Genomic DNA, 16,089 nt, shown 5'->3' with positions numbered 1-16,089 from the left:
TATAAACTATCATCTCGACAGTGGTAAGTTATTTTTTTAAGTTGAATTTATTTTTTGCATAAAACACGTTGAAATGGCATTTACAATATATTCATGTTCTGTTTCTTTGTATAATAGTGTATGTGTAGGTAGGTACGGTGAGAAATAAATAGTCAATAAATGGTCTTAACGCTAGCTGTCTTTATTTTCCATTTCCTTATAGAAAATACTTTTACGAAAAACAGTATATAGGGCCGCTTGCGTGGCCGGCCACACTCGCGGGGCGCTGACTAGTGCCGTTTGCCGGCCCAACCAATCCGACATCCAATCAATTCTTACGTGAAAACGATAAATAATACAAAAAATACTGATAACGCGAGATCGTTAAACCGATTTACAGTGACTTCTCAATTTTGATCAGTTCAGCGATGCCGTCGTACATCTCCTTGACGGCGTCGTACTCGGTGAGTCCCATACGCCTCTTGTTGGAGATGTCGTAGACGCCACCCTCGGCTTCGGTGTGCTCACCACGGGTACCGCGCACCTGCAAGTGGTACTTGGATGCGATCTCCTCCAGCTTGGCCTTGTCGGCGGCCAGCTTGGGCAGCTTGATGTGCACGGAGGCACGCACGGTGGTTCCCAAGTTGGTGGGGCAGAAGGTCAGGAATCCCAGCCTGTCGTCGTGAGAGAAAGGAATGCGCTTCTCGATGTCGTTGACGGCAGTCACGAGCCTCTTGTAGACCTGCTTCAGGTCACCGCCCATTTGCATGGAGATGAGGCGGAGGTGGTCCTCCTCATTGCACCACACCAAGAAGGTCTTGTTCTCGTTGTGGTAGATACCACGGCCAGAGGGCCAGAAACGGCAAGCGTTGGCAGCCTGCAGGAAACGGTCACCCTCCTTGAACAGGAAGTGGTCATCGATGAGCTGCTGCTGGGTCTCCTTGGACATACCAGTCAGGGGGTAGAAGGTACCCTTAAGCTCAGCCTCAAGTCCGGAGAGGGTGGTGGCAACCTTCTCTTCCATCTCCTTGTACTGGGCCTCAGTCAGGCAGGGGTTGAAGGGGTAGCCCTCCATGGAGCGACCGCAACGGACACGGGTCGACACGACGAACTCGCCGGCAGGGTCCAAGTTGCCGAGGGTCTCGACATCACCCCAGTTCTTGGCGGGGTGCTTGTCGGTTTTCTTGAAACCATTGTGGTAGTCCTCGATGATGGGGTCGAACAAGTCAGCGAACACTGTGTACGCCTCGGCGTCAGGGGCGTAGATTCCTACACCGGAGTCCAAGTTCTCAACACCTAAAAAAGATTACGTAACTCATTTTAGATAACATTTAAAACACAACTAACAATAAAAAATAAAATTAATGAAACATTGTAAATGTCTATAAATAATCTACAACTGCTTTATTTATCGCTTGATAGAATATAATCAGATAAAAAGCAAAGTTGATTGGTACTTGACGTAAGGGCCTACGTGCTGTCTTAGTAAACTATCAAAATCGAAAATCTTCCAATTATAAGGTCAGGGATTAGTCATAAGAAACACTACTAACCAGACTGGATGCAATCCAGGAGGGTCGAGCCGAAGGAGGTCTTCTTGTTCTTAAGAGCGTCGAATACCTCCTTGGTAAGGTACTTCTTCAGCAGTGACTTGGAGTCAGAGGCCTGGAGCTTGCTGAAACCAGCCTCCAACTTCTCGATGGTTGCGGCGTCCACCATTGCTGCGGCTTTTCTGCAAATACAATGTAACTGTTAGTTTAACATTTTCACTAGAATTCCTACGAAAATAACCATATAATAACGATTCTAACGCTTTTAACGCAGCGCATGTTGCTCTAGTGCACATTTTTAGTTGATTTTGTAAGAAAGTTCGTTGATATTGTAGAAAAATTCTGTTTAAAGCGACCGCAGCCAACTATTACAGCAATATTTTTAAATTTGAAAAATAGTGACGTACCCATGGTCTTTGAAATCGAGCGGGGGAAGTGTAAACCTATTTCATAACAACCAAAAAGTTTTTAATCAAATAATAAATTCAGATTTGTGTTTAACTCTTATTAAAACATAAATCATAAAAATACCAATTTAACTACGGCACAAAAAAAAACTCAACATGTAATGTTACTTTTAAATTATTACGAACCGCCTGATGATATAATACGCGAGAACGGCACCTCCGCAAACCACCACGGGAATTGTTACTTTTAGTTTATAATTCATTTTTATGAATTACACTAAAGCCACGGGTTATGGTAGAAAAATGAATGCAACAACAACGAGTACTGGAGATGTTACGCGGACTAGACCGGGATTGGAATGTTTTTGACCGAACACACCCAGGGATACACTCAGTTTTGTGGTGGAATTACGTAATTTAGCCAGAGGTCGCCTTGACCGACACGCGCAAGTCGAACGGATGTGTCAGCTCACTGCGCACCGGTGCTTCTTCGTCGCGCGCAGCCGTACCTCCCACTCGCGACCAGCGAACGAACGTGTTATCGCGAGTTTCTTGTTACTTTGCATTCATTTCTATTCGAGAAGGTAATGCAATAATTAAACATCGTCAGATTACGGAATCCACTTATCGTTCCATGAATTACACCCGTAGCGATATTGGATATAAGTTGATATGATTATGATAAACGTCTGCATGAATTAGCGAACAGGACACTTGGCTTTTAGGTAGACTTCTGCGTCTACTGACCCTGCATGAGAGGAACGAAATAGATAGATAATAGATATGATAGGTATTAATCTGCCACGAATCCTTACAATTCATTATATTATATACACATAGCCATAGGAAGGGAACCTTTATATGCAAAAAACAAGATCACACCTTTACATTTTAATAGAGGAAATAAAAGGAATTACGATCATTACGCGGTCGGTCATTCCGGAAATACCAAATTGCCCGTTCCGTATGAGTTCAATGTCCGACGGGAGGGCGCAAGTGAATAATACACGAATTATTACGTCCAGTCGTCAATTTTAAAAGAAAATTGGTAATTTTCATATCATACACAATTTTAGTGAGAACTTTTTAAAATCATTTCTAGGAATATAAACTGATGATATTTCAAGCAAAGATAATCAATTTGGCACCTCGCACCGGAGATAGAAATGCCGGCCGGAGAAATACGCACCCGTCGGCTTCGTCAGCCGGTTTGTTTTCCTTGTTTTCTTTGGTTGCACAGCCACCCATTTTCACAAATACTAATTCTTAACTAGACGCTAAAACATGCACTAATCCACTAAAACTACGGCAAATAAATAAAAGTAACGGAGGATACTAAATGCAATGATGGAATGATATTTTGTCCAAATGAATGTATCGGAGCCGGGAGTGGCAAGGGCGAGGGGTGGCCCGATCGATGCGCGACACGCAGCACGCACGCGGGTTCACGCTTCCCGCCCTTCGGGAACCGCTTCAAAACTTTTCGGAGAGAAAGTTCCCCCGTTAGCGCCACTAGTTACCTTCGCGGGTTCTATTTAAATGTAATGCCGATTTCTTCAAAGAGCGATATCATCTTATCGGAGAAATTGAACACTTAACGTTATCAATGCACATCTTGACTTTAAAATCGGTTATCACACAAAAGACTAGGAACATTGTTTCAATTCAGGTGCGGCGGTCGCGCGGTTCGGAGACACGATCTAGGCTTTTCGTCGATAGAAATAATTGATATGACCACCGCTTACCTTGCGCTTGTACAACCGTCAGAGTCGACTGCGAGGTGCAGAATGGTCGGTGCGGGTTCGCGCCGAGCGTTAAGCCCGCGGCAGCGTCCCGCGCCCCCCCTTCCCTGTCAACCTTGGCCTTGGTGTGATGCTTGCCTGGCCGGCAGATCGCGCGCCAGTTTAGCTCCAAGCCATGATTTGAACTATTATCATGACACTAGATATTTAATCTCATCTCATTTAAAGCATTGCTTACCTATCTACTATTGTAGGTACCTACATCTACATACTGCATTATTAAACTTTCTAAAAACTAACTGCAGCAACAGCCTGGTACAGGGAGACTAAAGATAAAGATAAAGATAAAGAAAATATTATTTCATCCTTAAAGGTTTTTAGCAAGTAAATATCAAAGATGTCTTTTCTTGTGACAAAGTCATTAATAGCTGGGGATAGGTAGGTATCTACTTGTAAAAGCTGGTGACATTAGGTTCATATTATACAATCTAAGTACCTACATAATGAGCTTAGTAAAACATATTTCGCAAGGAATAACCCCGTACGGATCACATTTAGAAAATATTAACCCTAGTTCACATTTAAATACTTAGACCTTTGTTTAGTCCTAGCTACCGCATAAGGCTAAGTAACCTGTAATGGTAGATTAGTGTGATAGTTAAATAAATAAATAAATAAAAATAAATATTAAAATAATAATAAGTAGGTAGGTACAGTAAGTTTTAAAGTTTTATTGAGCTTAATAGGTTGAGCATTTTTAAATTACATAATATTAAGTTTAAATAAACTTCGTACCAGTTAGATATACCTAGGTACGTAGTTTTATTGACTTAAACTAAAAGCAGAATTCATATCATAGGTAATCAAATAAATGCATAGATAACTAATAATTCCTTATTATTAATTAATCGATCGATTAAGTATATTGATTTGCGTCACGAACTATGGATTTTGTTATCAGCGAATAGGTGGGAATTTTAAAATTAGAACGTTGCTGGTTCTTTTTCGTGTCTGGATCAAGTCCAACACTCCAACGTGTGCCGCATCGGCGATGCCAATGTCAAGTTTGTTATTTTTCACTTTCATTGCATAAGTTTGGCGTTGCCCTATTTATTATTATTAATTAACATTTTTATTTGTTGAAAGCAATCATGCCGCGTATCCTACTTGACTACTATATGTGATGTATTCTGCAAATCGTTTAGAAAACTTTTTTCGTAAAAGATACAATATAGGCAGGCTTCGAGTGTTTTATTTCGACCTTGAACGTGTCCTTAGTCCTTGGGCCGTAACTCGTGAGTGCCCGTGACCCAGAGTTTATATAATAAGGGTACGCGGTACGGCGATCGCCTGTGGGTCGATTCGTTCACCTACATTCAAGGAAACCATAAAACACCCTTGGCTTGACGCAAGGTTATTGATCTAAATATCCATTGAATTAGAAAAATACGTTATTTCAGGCAACTTTCACTTTAATTAACAATATGATATTTAAAATTTTGGTATCGCGTTAGATACATGACATTACTTACCTATTTACGAAATTTCAATTAGCAAACATTCATTTATTGGTATTTTGGATGTAGGTAGGTACCTAAATTTATTTAAACCTTCCAAGTACTTACCTACCTACTTAGTTCATCAAACTAATAACAATTAAATTAAACCATAAATTAAATATCAATAATAGTAACTCATCATTAATTTGTATAAATCATTCATATTTATCTCGTAAAGCAAGTACGATTTTATTGTTTACTGAAGATACTTACCCAATGCATGTACCTAGGTAAATAGTAGGTACACAGCAGTTACTCAAATAACTCATTAGTAATGTTTACAAATAGCTTAGCTTACAATTAACTGCAAATTAATTATATTAATTGGGTTGTTTTGATGTAATTTAAACTACTCCTCCCCGGAACTAAATGTCAAAAATAAAATGACAGCAGGTGAAGGTTGTCAGGAAATGGCGTCGGAAAATATTGTTTTTTACAAAACGAGTTTTATCTGCATAAAACACTATATTTGATTATTCTATAAACGAATAAAGATTAATAGATATATTTTCTATGTATCAGGAATCAAAAAACAAATAAAAACCGAAAAAGTATGTATATTCTACTAGTTGGAAGTTTTTAAACCCATCCTGTGAGTTTGATTACAAGAAATATACAAATATTGAAACCAAATATTGAGAACAAGGGCCTATGCTATCTAATTACGTAAACAATTAGATGAAAGACGTTGAGATGTTTATAATAAAACCACATAAACATTGACGTGGCAAAGCATTGAAACAACTAGTGATGTTCCATCACTTTTTTAAACTTTATCGATAATTGGTCTTTTTGTAAGGTATTTAGTATTTGTAAATAAAAATACAATATAATTAAAAAAAGTATATTTATTTACGATGAAACATGTAAAATAAAAGAAAAAATAAATAAATGCAAAAACATGAAGGCATTTTTATTGACAATTTATAATTAAGTTGTTCAGATGTGTACAAAAAACAATAATTCGTCTTTGCTGTTATGGAGAAGGGCGATGAAGTCTTGAGGAGCCTCGTAACTTGGACGCCAAGCTGACATTCTGTAAAACAAAACGGAGAAAATCATACCTTTCGACACACTTATCTATTCGAAACATTTTATTACTATAAGTAATTAAAAAAATATAACAACATACAATCATCACTAACAAATAAAAATAAATACTATATTACTATAATACGAAAACGTAAATTATTATGAGTAGGTAATAAATAAAAATAATTAATAATAGATAATAAATTAAAATAAAATAATTAATTAAAATTTTTCAAACTCATTACAATATATAATCATAACTATCGATAAAAAATACTATCTATTCAAAACGTAATATTATCATAAGTAATAAAAATAATTAATTAAAATTATATTAAAGCATTACAATTTTCAATCGACACTATCGATTAAAAAAAAAATATCGTACATTTATCGACACACTTCATTCCCTAAGAAAAAAATAATAAAAAAGAAACAAAAAAAAATTCACTCGGATTTAGACTTTATAACTAACGGGATAAAGACGAAAATCGACGGGCTGAACATTTGTCAACAAACCGCCATTTTTATATATTTTTTTTATAAATAACAACAAATTTAAGCTTACTATTATTTTACAAAAAATGGATAAATACATTAATAAATCGCCGTGAAACCTTGCACAAATTACTTAATAGCATATAAATAATGCATTTTACTGTATTTACTAAACAAAATCACAATAAATCACTCGGAATTCCTAAACATTCTAACGGATTTTATCTGGCTTAATCTAATTGTTATAACAATGTATTTCTTACAACTAATTACCTAAATAGCATAATTATAAACAAAATAATCACATTAGTAAGAAAAAACAGCACTAACCTCAGACAAATTGTGAAATCCGCAAAAACAACACTGCACCACACTGCGCAACGGCCGCGCAAATGACAAATGTCTGATCAAATTTTAAATAATGGCGCGTAGATTACGTTTCGTTTTTGGTTCACGACATAGAAAATGTCACTAACGACACATGTCACTCAACTTCTTTATACAAAAGTAGTTTGTAAACAGTGATTTCAAGTGTTAAAGTCGAGTGGACAGGCGCGGTGCCCGGCACCGCGCGGGGCTATAGGGAAAAGTCGCGTTATGTCAAACGCGGTGCCCGGGCACCGCGCGGGGCTTTATGGATTAACTGTCAAAAGACAGGTAATCATGAGCTTCGTAAAAAAAAATGCAAGCTTCTAAGGGATTGGGTACTTAGTTGTCTTTGTTATTATTTTTTTTCCTCAATCCTGCAAAGGTGTCATAATTTTTGCAGCTGCTCCTCCTATTGATGCTTTCTTTAAGCTTCGTTTGAATATTAAATTTTCGTACATTTAGTATTCACTTTATTCAAACCTACATATTTTTCGTATAAATTGTTTACGGCAAAAACAGGTTTTACCACGAAAATGACGATGACCTGACTATAAAATGTATAGCTAAGTAACTAAGTACCTACTTTGTCGGTTTTGTTCATGGCCAAATAGAATGTAGGGAGGTAGGTACGTCTTGAATAGGTAAATTTAGGTAGATGCATTTATATACTGGATAGGTACTTATTTATATATCTACGAAGGTTCTTATGATCCGCAAGTTATCAAGTGCTGTAAGTAGGTACATACGGACCAGATAGAAAGGCTATTACATGTAAATTGCCTGGGTAGGTAACAAACAGAACATCGAAAGAAATTAGTAAAATAAATACCTTATGTCAGCAATTCGTTTTCCATTGTGAAAAAACCGGAAAACTAGTACTGCGGAAAGTACCATTGTGAATTCAGTGATCTGTTAGTACGATAGAATGAGCTTTTTTACACCTAAATTCAAGTTCAAGGGAGTTTCAGCATTGTGCCTTGGCGTCAATCTACACATTGTCATTTAAATATGAAAAAAAAACACGACGAAGTTTCCAGAAAGCCTTGGCAATGACAACGGTGTTCGGCCTTGGAATAGCGGTTCAAACGTTCGCAATTTAAATCTGTACGGAACGTGACGTCACGTAATTTCGCGATCTTTTGTACGTTACTTTGCAAGACGAGGCTAACGATTATGCAGTGTTAGATTTATTTAAATATAACATAATGCCGGAAAAAAGCCAGCTTATGTAACACAATCAAGTGCCATCCAGATTCTAGTACCTATACACCACAAAATATTAAATAGGTAGTAATGGCGTACCTACATTCTGCTTTTTCTTAATGTCAATGAAATTGCTCTATTTCTCATTAAAGCTTTGCTATAATATATGAACTTAGTCTTGCCTTTTAATCGAATTTAGTAGTGCCTTCTTTACTTTTTTGAAACATGATGTAACTACAATATAGCACAGTAAAGTTTGTAGGTTTCTTAGTCAAGTATCATCTGTCAGTGTATACTCGTATGTTCCCCTGAGCTCGGTTGAGTGGGAAGCTTGAAATTAGCACAAGGTTTTCTCAGTGTGTTACGAGTGGCCTCGAGCTTCACGAGGGTTGAACAGCTGAAAGCTCCAGCTAGGTACCTACTTTGAATGTTAGTCTGGCCTTCACATTTGTGTATAAGTACGTAGTACTATTCTATATTCTGTACCTATTTAGATAAGTCCTTTTGAAAACACTTATTAAAAACAGAACAAGCTGTACAGAGTTTCAACTGCCTGACACGGTTTACGATCCGTGTTATGCAGTTGAAACTCGGCTATGACCACTCAACTTTATGAAAAAATAATCTTTTTTTTTTTTTAAATAACCCAGATTTTATTTCTACTATCATGAACAACTCGTGAAAAGGTTTTGCAAGGTATTTACATTTCAGTTTTTGACGTTTTGGCCTTAATAATTCATACATTTCCATTGGGTTTGCAAATACAAATCAATATTTTATTTCTTTCTCGTTCTAAGTTAAAAAAAATATCCTATTTTAAATACATATTTGAATTGTTACTTATTTACATACGTTTTTTACGTAATAGTTAGTATACTTACAAACTGTAACATTCATTTTTGTGCTAATAAAGTTGTTGGTGCATTAAATTTATTAGGTGTGAACAAATGCGGTGATGACGAGTGGAATTACACATGTTGATAACATGCTTGTAACATACATCTATGTTATTTACGTTCATTGCGTTCTTATCAGCCTAGACAATAAATTCCAATTAAGACCTATAACCATGCAATTTATTACACTTTGTACACGGAAATCAATCGAAACTTTTTCTTTATATGTAAACAAATATTGCAATCTTATCAGTACCATAGACAAAACAGTAATGACATTCAACCTCCTTGCAATATTAGAGCATAAATATGGCCCTGATAGTTTATGGTCTGATTTGTTTACTCATGTCGACTCATGTGCTGTCGATTGAAAGCTTGTATAATCTGCGGCATGTGACTTCAATGAATTTGTTTTTCTTTATTCTCATTGACGTCATAAGTCTAAGGTATGTTCGAAATAATACTGCAGAAAGTTTTCTTTCTTAGAAGGCAATTATCAGTAATAGTTGAAATTTATAAGCTTAACAGCTGTTTGTCTTCCTTGCTTCGCGTGTCTTCAAGGCCAAATAGAAAATGCCTATCCGTGAAACTGACGTTAACCCTTCGTGTGCTCGTTAATAATCTAAAATATTCGTGGGCTTCGGGAGGCACGCACACGACCTTTGCTAGTTGTTGGCGTAGGAATCAATGGTATTACCCACATCATGCGAACGTCGAAGAACCGGAATTTATGATCGTTGGTATTTAAATTGGCACAATAAAATGAAACTTATCTATCTGCAACAGTAACAAGAAAGGATGACAGCAGAGAACATTTCAGTTTTTAGGACAGTTTACGGAGAAGCAGATATTGGTAAAATCAGAACAGGTTGTTAAGTGTTTTTCTGGAAATTCAGATATTCTTCATCACTCACCAATGTTTGTTAGATTTATCAGCTAGGTTGGAATATCAGTATCTCTCGTACCTGAAAAATAATCGTAATTATTCCTTCCCTGACATTTAGAATCCTTACATAACGTTTGAGGTTGGCCTTGCCCTATTTCCGTCACGGTCGGCCAATGTCAGTGCCGAAGCCGTACGGGCCTTGCCCGAGGTTTTGTACCGACTCGGTTTTATGCGTGACGTCAGTCAGATGTTGTGTTTACACGCTTATTCCAGATGTAAGGCACTCTTGTGAAACAAATTGGACGAGCCTACGTTTATTTTTAGATTTCTTCTTTACCTCGCGGAACTAACGTTTGGCTTGGTATAAAATCCGGTGTTATGGGTTAAATGTCTATCCAGATGCGGCTTTCCATGCTCGATAGGTACTATGCAGGTTGGTATACCACTTGGGAGAACCTAACCAACATTACATTGTTTATTTATTTTTATTTTTCCCGATATCTTGGTAATTGGTACATATTGTAGTAGAGTTCCTGAGGTGCATCGTTCCTCCTTACCCATAACAAGCACGGACACAAAACACGCAATCAGCATGCGTAATGACCGATCATTGCGTGTGTCATTAAAAATTAAAACGATTGACCGGTTTATGTTTGTACTCGACCATTAATATTCTCAAGCGAATAGTTAGACGGTACCTTGGTAGCTAGTACCCACTTCATATAATTACGGTAATAAATCGCGATGTGGTAGGGGGGCAAAGGTGGGCTCTCGTTTGGACTATTTAAAATGACGACGGGAAAATTTTCCGTTGTACGCATAGAAGATATCAAACTGTGATCTAAAACCTAAAGATTTTATTTCAAGTGGCCCATTTATCGGACAGTTTCTTCGCGCCAACAATAATGAGGCAACGGCAAGAACCTGCAAGAAACTACGATCTCCATAACTTAAGCCTGATGCTAATTCAAGGACTTTAAAGATCTCTCAGGTCAAACAGCCCAATAGCCACTTAAGCTTTCAGGAATGTGCAAACCTTTCGCAATAACAACTCTTTTTTTTCTTAAAGAATTGTCTCCCGCACTAAGGAATTTAATCCTTGTGTCATAAGGAATCCACAAAGACACCCAGACTCAGAACAAGCATTCGTGGATCACACAAACGCTTGTCCTACGCGGGGATCGAACCTGCGACACGTCGCGCACTCTGGGCTTGGCGTGATGACATCGACCGCTCGGCTATCCGTGCAGTCATACCTTACCCATACCGACTTTATAGCAACAGAAGTAGTTACATCGTTATACATCGTCATGTAAAGCTTTATTTTGTTTCTTTATATCCCACACAACGTCGACTTACCAAAATCCATGCCGGCTACAAAGTGGTTTAGAATATCAACAAGATTAGAAAGAAACCTTATGCGTTAACCTGTCTGTAATTATGTGACCGTCTAGACAGTTCAGATTATAACTAAGCTAGTGGACGGCAAGGTCAGATGGATGCAATAAGCGTCTGACTCAACCACTGATAAACACCAGTCACAACTCACAACTCATGTTGTAGTTGTTTACTTATTGATTTATAATTTAATTACTTACAGAGATAGATACCCAGAACAGTGTCGGCAGTTGTGGCTGAATACTAAAATTATTTGAAAATAGGAAAGAATGGCATAAATATATTATTTGATCAAGCAAATAATTTAACTTTCAACGAAAAAAAAAATGAACAAATGAGTCGATATAAGCGTGAATTCATAACGGTAAAACTAAATGATATATTTTCTGATTCGCATTAAAAAGACGGAATTCAAGAAAATTCGGTTTTTTTATGCGTCGATTACTATGATGAATCCCTATTGCACCAACATCCTCTATGTCACTGCGTGTTGTGTTACTATTTAAGTTGCATTTGCATTACTGCATAATTGTGGCTCAAAACTGACACAAAAGTTTATAATTTGTGTCAATTCTTAATTTGTAGATTTATTTCTGTACTTGTTCCCAAGTTTTATACTTCGGCAAACACGCTCATTACAATTAAAAATCGTATTACTTCTACAATTCAATGAACTACATAAAATCCACGATGTACCATTATTGTAGTAAATTTATTTCGTCGTTTTCCTTCTGCCTACTCAGTCTATCGTAATAAATGTAATTCAGACTGTTTATAGTGTTTATTTTGTAAGACTTTTGCAGCCAAATGAATGTAGTAATTAATCACCAAGCGGTAATAAAGTCCGCAATATTTTTGCGTCAATCGAATTCGTTTGTCGAAAGGATCGCACGATATTTATCTATTATCACCGATGTTATCTATAATCAACTTGGCAACACCCATGTAAGAACTTATTGCACGCATTTATCAACACTTTAGATAAGTTAATCTTGTACGGTGGAGCCTACAATTATAGTAAAACGGAACTACAAAATTCGACTTTATGGCTTTGACATAAGACGCCGTCAAATATAGGTTTTGTTACATGTCGATCGTACGTTTAAAAATGTTTACCCGGCTTAACTAAGATTACGAGACCAGCTAATGTTTGTTTCTAGAATATTGAAAGATTAATGATGTTTTCTTGAGTGATAGCCAAAGTGAATTCCTGGGCACTGTTTGTTGGCTGAGAGAAAGTACCTAAGGAAATAAATACAGGAAAACAAGTTTCTTAGACTTTGTAACAACAAAAAAACACTCGTTTTTTTCACGCACTTTTCATACGTGCGACAAGTCACGGCAGATTATTTAAATAACTTGATTGATTACTTACTTTACCTGTACTTGTTTTTATTCTATAAACTCATCATATATCCATGATTCATTCAACTTACGACTCATAATCCACAGTTTAGAATATTTCACACACTAGTGGAAGTTCCATGAAGTTTATACAATATTTTTATTTTTATGTGAAGCAATAGAAAACTGTATTTCAAAGACAGTTTTATAAACATTCACTTACCTATTCACATCCCGTGTCCCCATCGCGTACAAAAGTACAATCAAGCACAGAACTGCGTAAACCCTGATCCATTTTCTGGTTAAAACTTTTAACGTTGATGATATCATTATGGAAGTTTCGCGAACTGTAATCGGTCACTTCTGATAAATTATTGTGTGATTTCTTATCAGTTTATCAGGTGTTTTCTATTTCGTCGATATAGTATCGTGTGAGTTGTGTGTATGCGTGTCAGGATGTCACTATCACAATGCACCAGTTGTAATCTTTTAGGGAAAAATTACGGCCGTGTACAAATTAAGCACTAATACAGTTTCAATTTATAATCGAAGAATTAAAAATGCCAAATTAATTATTGAGTATTGATTCTGCCTCACTATTCAACTGTCATTTCTACAATTGTTAACCTCAACGTCATTAAATATCGCTTAAATATATCGAGAAGACATGACAGGTGAAAACGAAATGTCATTTCCACAAATTTTTATAAGCGTTATTTAATTACGTTAACGATTGCAGAAATGTTATTGTCTAGAGGGACTGGACACCTCGTCACTGAAGCCTGTATCCAGCCAAAAACGTCTCATTTATCTTAAAAACAACGGATTTAAACTAATAACATTTTTAAGTAATACTGCACAATATTACACTACTTCTTACAAGGTGTTATATCAATGGTCTCGATTTTCTGCATTACACCTCACACCTGTGCGCATGGGCATGTAGCTATACACCTCACTTGTTACACGTAGCGTATTTACATAAGGACGATAAGGCGTAATGTTTTTAAGCAGTTTACTTAATTTAATATACATAACTGGTACTGTGCTCAATCAGGGACCTCATAACCACGTCCTAACCCTAAGGATAAAATGAGACCCCCTAGGATTACTCTTTGTCCGTTTATCATCAGTCTATGTCGTACTAGCTTTCCGCCCGCGACTTCGTCCGCGTCGAGGTCGGTTATATCGCGTTTCCAAGAGAACTCTTCAAAAGTACGGGATAAAAACTGTCCTATGTTCTTTCTCAAGGTCAACTCTATGTCTGTACCAAATTTAATTGAAATCAGTTCAGTGGTTTTGACGTGAAAGCGTAACAGACAGACAGAGTTACTTTCTCATTTATAATATTAGTAGGGATAGTAGGGATTAACCGTCATAGTTAAGACAGGTATTTCTTCACATACTGTATTTTGTTGCCGCTGTAACATTAATACAAAAAAATAGTATACAATAAAATCCTTTTGGCTCCCAAACAACAAACATGGTCTCTTGCATTTCTGAGACTAGTATGGCTACGTCATGGCGTCACTACTATTTTATATTCTGTGTTATGGTACCCCTTGAAGTTGTACGGTCTTTTGCATTGTACATTTTTCAAAAGCAACAATTTTTCCCAAATATTCTCCATATAATAAGAGATATGGATGTCTATAACAAAATAAACGACTGACAGAAATCCAAAAATGCTAGTCATACAAGTATTTTCGGAGAAATCAAACGTTATCGACATTTACCTAACACACATAGCCTGAAATATCGTTCCCTTGTAACAATAAATACATATCAGAGTCAGATCAGTCTTACGGCTGATTTAGAAGATGAAGAAAAAATCATACAAGTAGCAATACATTGGCAGCAGTAATAAATAACTTTCGATCCCACAGCTACGAGACTCGGCAATGTATTGCACATCGTACGGTATTATTTAAATACGTTCTGAATTAGTCTTCAGCATAGTCCTCAGGTATCTTATCTAGGTTCGTATCTAGGTATCTAATCTTGTTCTTTGCTAGGCCGCAAGTGACGTTATGTCGTGTTAGATTGTGCAACTGGCTTACGGTCCTCTGACTGGCTGTGAACTTGAGTCATGTGTGATGGAAACTTTTGGGATTTGTGATGCATTATATGGCATGGATAGCGGAGTGCTTGAGGTCATCAAGTGTTTGTGCAATCAAAAACTGCTTGTCCTGGGTCAGGGTGTCTTTGAGGATTTTTGGAAGGATCACATGACCGTATTGCGAGAGTATTTACCGTAGTAGTTCCTAAGTTTACTCGTTCGCAAAATATTCTCCTTTTAGGAAAATATCTCTCCACAACTTATCATGTGCCACAGCAATTCATATTTTCGATAAATAATTTATCACACTAATATTATAAATGCAAATGTGAGTCTGCTTTTATGTGTTTGTGTATGTTCATAGTTTATGACCTCTTCACGCCCGGCGGCTCAAGGGCACGACCTTTTTTGATGAATCGAATTTGGTATGGAGTTAGCTGCCACATAGGCTAATTTTATCCGCCTTTTTAATGGAGGGCAATAGATGCATCTATAACCGAAATCAAAGCTGGCGCAACCGTGATTAACAGCTAGCATCTGAACAAATTCCACTTAAAATTATTTTGTCAGCTACTGTACCCAATGTTCGATCATACCTGTGTTCCCATGATGTGTAAAGAGAAAGTATTCACTCTACTTTGGCGATCCTATTCTTGATTTCACGGGTCACGAATTTATTTCAATTTTTCGGTCCAGTTGGCATCATGATCGCTATTTGGAAGCAAATTCACAATCTAAGTTGACCGACTATTTTGTATTACATTTTTTGACGGAGGTGACTCCATTGTTAAGTGTATTGAAAGTTCTTGACCATATTAGATTTCTTTTCAGAATTCTTTTAGATTTTTAATGCCTCGAATTGTTGGTAATGGACTTGAGTTCAGATAATTTGTTTTGTTTTTTTTTTATTGAGGAAAAATTTACTTTGTCTCTCAAATAGTTTAGTGACTAAGTAAGTAAGTAACAGTTTCTACGACAGTAAATTAGCATCAGAAATGATACTCCGTACGCTTTTAAATATAAGATTCAAACTATAACATTCTTTACTTAGGTAAAAAAGGCCGGTTTGATACAATTTCCGCAGTTTCTGCTACCCATTGTTATAACTGCGCATTGCAATTCTTGTGTAGATGTACATTGTTGTTATAACTGGCCGCCAGAGGGCGC

At 36.8% G+C, this 16,089-nt stretch overlaps 1 protein-coding gene across 3 annotated transcripts; it reads right to left on the bottom strand.

Annotated features, from left to right (window-relative positions):
* Positions 1–160: 160 nt before the first annotated feature.
* Positions 161–3,782, bottom strand: LOC113501645 (arginine kinase). Of its 3 annotated transcripts, none has more exons than XM_026882820.1 (3): positions 3,682–3,782; positions 1,533–1,711; positions 161–1,275 (listed from the first exon to the last, which is right to left on the bottom strand). In XM_026882820.1, the coding sequence occupies exons 2-3, from the start codon at positions 1,696–1,698 to the stop codon at positions 374–376; spliced, it is 1,068 nt and encodes a 355-aa protein (XP_026738621.1). In that variant the 5' UTR covers positions 1,699–1,711; positions 3,682–3,782; the 3' UTR covers positions 161–373. The 3 variants fall into 3 exon arrangements, with proteins under 3 accessions (XP_026738621.1, XP_026738620.1, XP_026738619.1); XM_026882819.1 differs by lacking the exon at positions 3,682–3,782 and adding an exon at positions 3,126–3,450; XM_026882818.1 differs by lacking the exon at positions 3,682–3,782 and adding an exon at positions 2,123–2,340.
* Between the last annotated feature and the right edge of the window lie 12,307 nt (positions 3,783–16,089).

Source organism: Trichoplusia ni, chromosome 16 (genome assembly GCF_003590095.1).
Source record: "Trichoplusia ni isolate ovarian cell line Hi5 chromosome 16, tn1, whole genome shotgun sequence".
Taxonomy (NCBI): Eukaryota; Metazoa; Arthropoda; class Insecta; order Lepidoptera; family Noctuidae; genus Trichoplusia; species Trichoplusia ni.
This window is presented reverse-complemented; position numbering and strand designations above follow the sequence as displayed.

What these genes read in the sequence shown, in the direction of transcription:
- LOC113501645 (XM_026882818.1), bottom strand. Translation starts at nt 2,199, where the DNA reads ATGAATTATAAACTAAAAGTAACAATTCCCGTGGTGGTTTGCGGAGGT. An exon ending in GCGTATTATATCATCAGGCG is followed by an intron (nt 1,712 to 2,122) that starts GTTCGTAATAAT and finishes TTGTATTTGCAG; the next exon opens with AAAAGCCGCAGCAATGGTGG. An exon ending in CCTGGATTGCATCCAGTCTG is followed by an intron (nt 1,276 to 1,532) that starts GTTAGTAGTGTT and finishes AATCTTTTTTAG; the next exon opens with GTGTTGAGAACTTGGACTCC.